At 55.1% G+C, this 3,030-nt stretch overlaps 1 protein-coding gene across 1 annotated transcript in view; it reads right to left on the bottom strand.

Moving 5' to 3' along the window:
• Positions 1-507: 507 nt before the first annotated feature.
• Positions 508-3,030, bottom strand: part of FRMPD3 (FERM and PDZ domain containing 3) — a gene marked incomplete at its 5' end in the record, with an annotated part of 24,401 nt that continues 21,878 nt past the window's right edge. Inside the window, 1 exon segment of the mRNA XM_010012080.1 lies at positions 508-3,024. Coding sequence (XP_010010382.1) covers positions 508-3,024 — 2,517 coding nt within the window.

Here is a 3,030-nt window from a genome sequence, read left to right on the forward strand (position 1 = left end):
TCCCTTCTGCTGCTAATTACACTGCATTTGTGGGCCAGGATGACCCTGGGGGCAGAAGAGCTGTTTACGTGGCAAGACACTGGTATGGCTCTAAACTGCCCAAGTGAAGCCAGGAGATCTCAGCTCAGTTTCTGCTCACTCACTGGCCCACCACACACTGTGATAAAGGTCTTTGCACAAGCGAGGCCCAGAACCACATGAGCGTGGAGATGGCGTGACTATGCCTCCCAGGTACCATCACCATCAAACCAATATGGTACAGCAAGCAGAGCAGCTGCTTAACAGCCCCGATGAGCTGGTTGCACAGCTTGCAGCAGGGCATGAATTCACCCTTCAAACCCACCACCAACGCAACCACCCATTCTGCAGAGATAAAAGAGCATCGTGGCTACCACAAGCCCCAGGAGATACGGGCCTCTAGACACGCATCCTCACCAGACCTATACGACTTGAGAACCACGAGCACATGGCCCGGCACACACCGGCTTGTTGGCTTTCGTAGCTGGTTTACTTATTGATCAACGTCTTTAGGGAGCGCGTGAGCGTGCTCATGACGGTGGCAACCGTGGCTGACTGGCGGGTGAGCTGCTCCACCGCCTGCTGGTGGCTCAGCGTTCTGGCCGTGGACTCCTCCGCAGCCTTCAGGAGGAAGGTGTAGTTCCTCACCACTTCCTCCACCTTTGCCAGCAGCTCTTGGCGCTGCGACTCCGAGCGCACGACGTACACGAGCCTCACGAACGTCTCGATGAGGCTGCTTAGCACCTGGAAGCTGCTTGTGATGGCAGAGAGCATGTGGGTAGGGCTCTTGTCGACGGCTGCCACGCGGCGGCAGGATGCACGGAACTCCTTGAACTTGAGGGCGAGCTCTTGCTTGTACTCAGCCAGTTGGGAGATGTAGGGTTTGCAGTCCCGGACGTCAGGGCTCACCACGCACTGCCTCAGGATAGTCAGGAGCTCATTGGTGTCCAGCTGCACTTGCAGGAACCCGTTGGGAAAGCTGTAGGCATGGCCTCGAAGGGCGTTGATCTTTGTCAAGCTCCCCTCAAAACTGGAGGTCCTTAAATCTATTTCCTGGGTCTGACTGTCATTGGGACTGCTGCAGGCTGTTGCGTCCAGGACCTGAAGGGTTCTGCTCATGACTGGGACCATTTGATTATCCAGCTTCATTCCTGGGAGTATCTGCATGGGGATGGAATAGGACAGCTCATCCTTCTCACTCCCATCATCTGCAACATCGCATTTCCTGTAGTAGAAGCAGTACCGGATGGAGCAGCACTTCTCATCCTCCATGTCTTCATCCCGCAGCTCGGCAGGACTTGGATACATCTCCTCCTGGACAGAGAACACCGCTGAGCCCTTCTGGTTCTTTTTCTCCTGTGCTATCTGGACATAGGAGGGGTCAGGCACTCCAGCGACTTCATGGATTTTGCTCTTCAGAAGAGGACAAAGGATGCTGGGCTCAGGCTCTTTCTGTGGGCCTTTCTGTTTGGTCGTGTAGATGTTCTGGTAGATGTCAGAGGACAGGGATGTCCTTTCAGTCTTATCTATTTCACTGACGCTGTAGCGACGCAAAAGCTTCCTGTAGTGTGGAGCACCCATACACTCCCCCCGGGAAGCACACGTGGTCAAACAGGACATGCTGTTCTCTGGATCTGACCGGTAGTCTCTGGACTCTAAACTCGTGGATCGTATCCGCTTGCCTTTGGAAGGGCTGCTCATGCTTGTCAACCTGATGGCTTCCTCCTGCTTCTGCTCATTGCTAACTTTGTCCCTCCCTCTCCTCTCCAGTTCTGGCATCACCATCTGGTTAGGAGGTGGCCTCACCCCCCTGCAGATCCGCTTGCAGTCGCAGCTACGCCTTTGCTCCCTCGACATCCCCGGGACCTTCTGCACGGGGCTGCTCCTTAGCTGGCAGCTGCAGCGCCCAGGGGCAGGAGGGTGAAGATACTCCTGTGGTGGGAGCTCGCCTTTGCTCTTTGGCTTGAGCAGCTCCTCAAGGAATTCCAGCTCGTACTGCTTCACCTTCTGCAGCTGGGCTTGCCGCTCGTCCGTCTCCTTCTTCAGCCGGGTTGGAAAAGTTGCCGAGAACAAGTTCCTCAACCTGAAGGAAGCTTTTGGAGCTTTGGGTTTAGCTGGGACATCAGCATCTTGCTGGGTCACCTCCAGGGCTTTCTCTACTTTTTTGGAAGGCACAGTGCTGATCTGCAGGCTCTCAGATCTGTGCACCAGCTGGACTGGCCCTTTGGGTTCCTCGCTGGTGCTCCTGAAAGCACTGCCAGGTGATGGAGAGTGCAGGTTGCTACTCTCAGCTTTTAAGCCTTTGGCTGAGCTTTCCTGTTGCATTTTCTGCCCTTGGTTTGAAGGAGCTGCGTGTTTCTGAAAGAGGAGGATTGGGGCTTCCCCACTTGCCTTTGGACCTGGCTCTCCACTTGTGGCTTTTCCTGGAGCATCTCTACCTGCTTTTTGCTGGTAGCTTTTAGAGGCAAAGGTCTTACTGGGCATCATTTCCTCACCTGAGGTGCTGTGGAAAGCTTCAGCCTTACTGCCATGAGCTTCTTTAGGGCTTGGAGAGTCTTCACAGTGCTGCTGTGGAGGGAGTTGCTGCTGCTGCTGCTGCTGCTGCTGACAGTTGCATGATGTCTCCGTGGTTTGTGGACCTCCTTTGGATTTCAAAGGCTTGCTGCTGGCTGATGCACAGCTGCTGGTGCCATTCATGTTCTTGTCCTCTTTTGAGGCTGCTGTCACCTGGGGAGCTGAGCCTTTTGCATTTGCCACTTGTTGCAGAGCAGCTGCAATGATGGCTGGAGTTATACCGCTTTTCTGATCCAGGAGGAGCTTGGCGCTTGGCTGGACCTCTTTGGGCATCTTCTCTTGTAGATCCTGTGCCTGCTCCATGCTCGGGGCTGCTGTGGCATGCAGAGATGATACCTCAAAGGCAGCTTTGGTGTGGCCTCCACCTTTGCATTCAGAGCCTGGCACTGGAGCCCCCCTGCTCTGCTCACTAAGCTGGGGGGTCAGCACTGGCTGGGC

This window comes from Nestor notabilis, unplaced genomic scaffold (genome assembly GCF_000696875.1).
Source record: "Nestor notabilis isolate BGI_N333 unplaced genomic scaffold, ASM69687v1 scaffold11773, whole genome shotgun sequence".
In the NCBI taxonomy this organism is placed as follows: Eukaryota; Metazoa; Chordata; class Aves; order Psittaciformes; family Psittacidae; genus Nestor; species Nestor notabilis.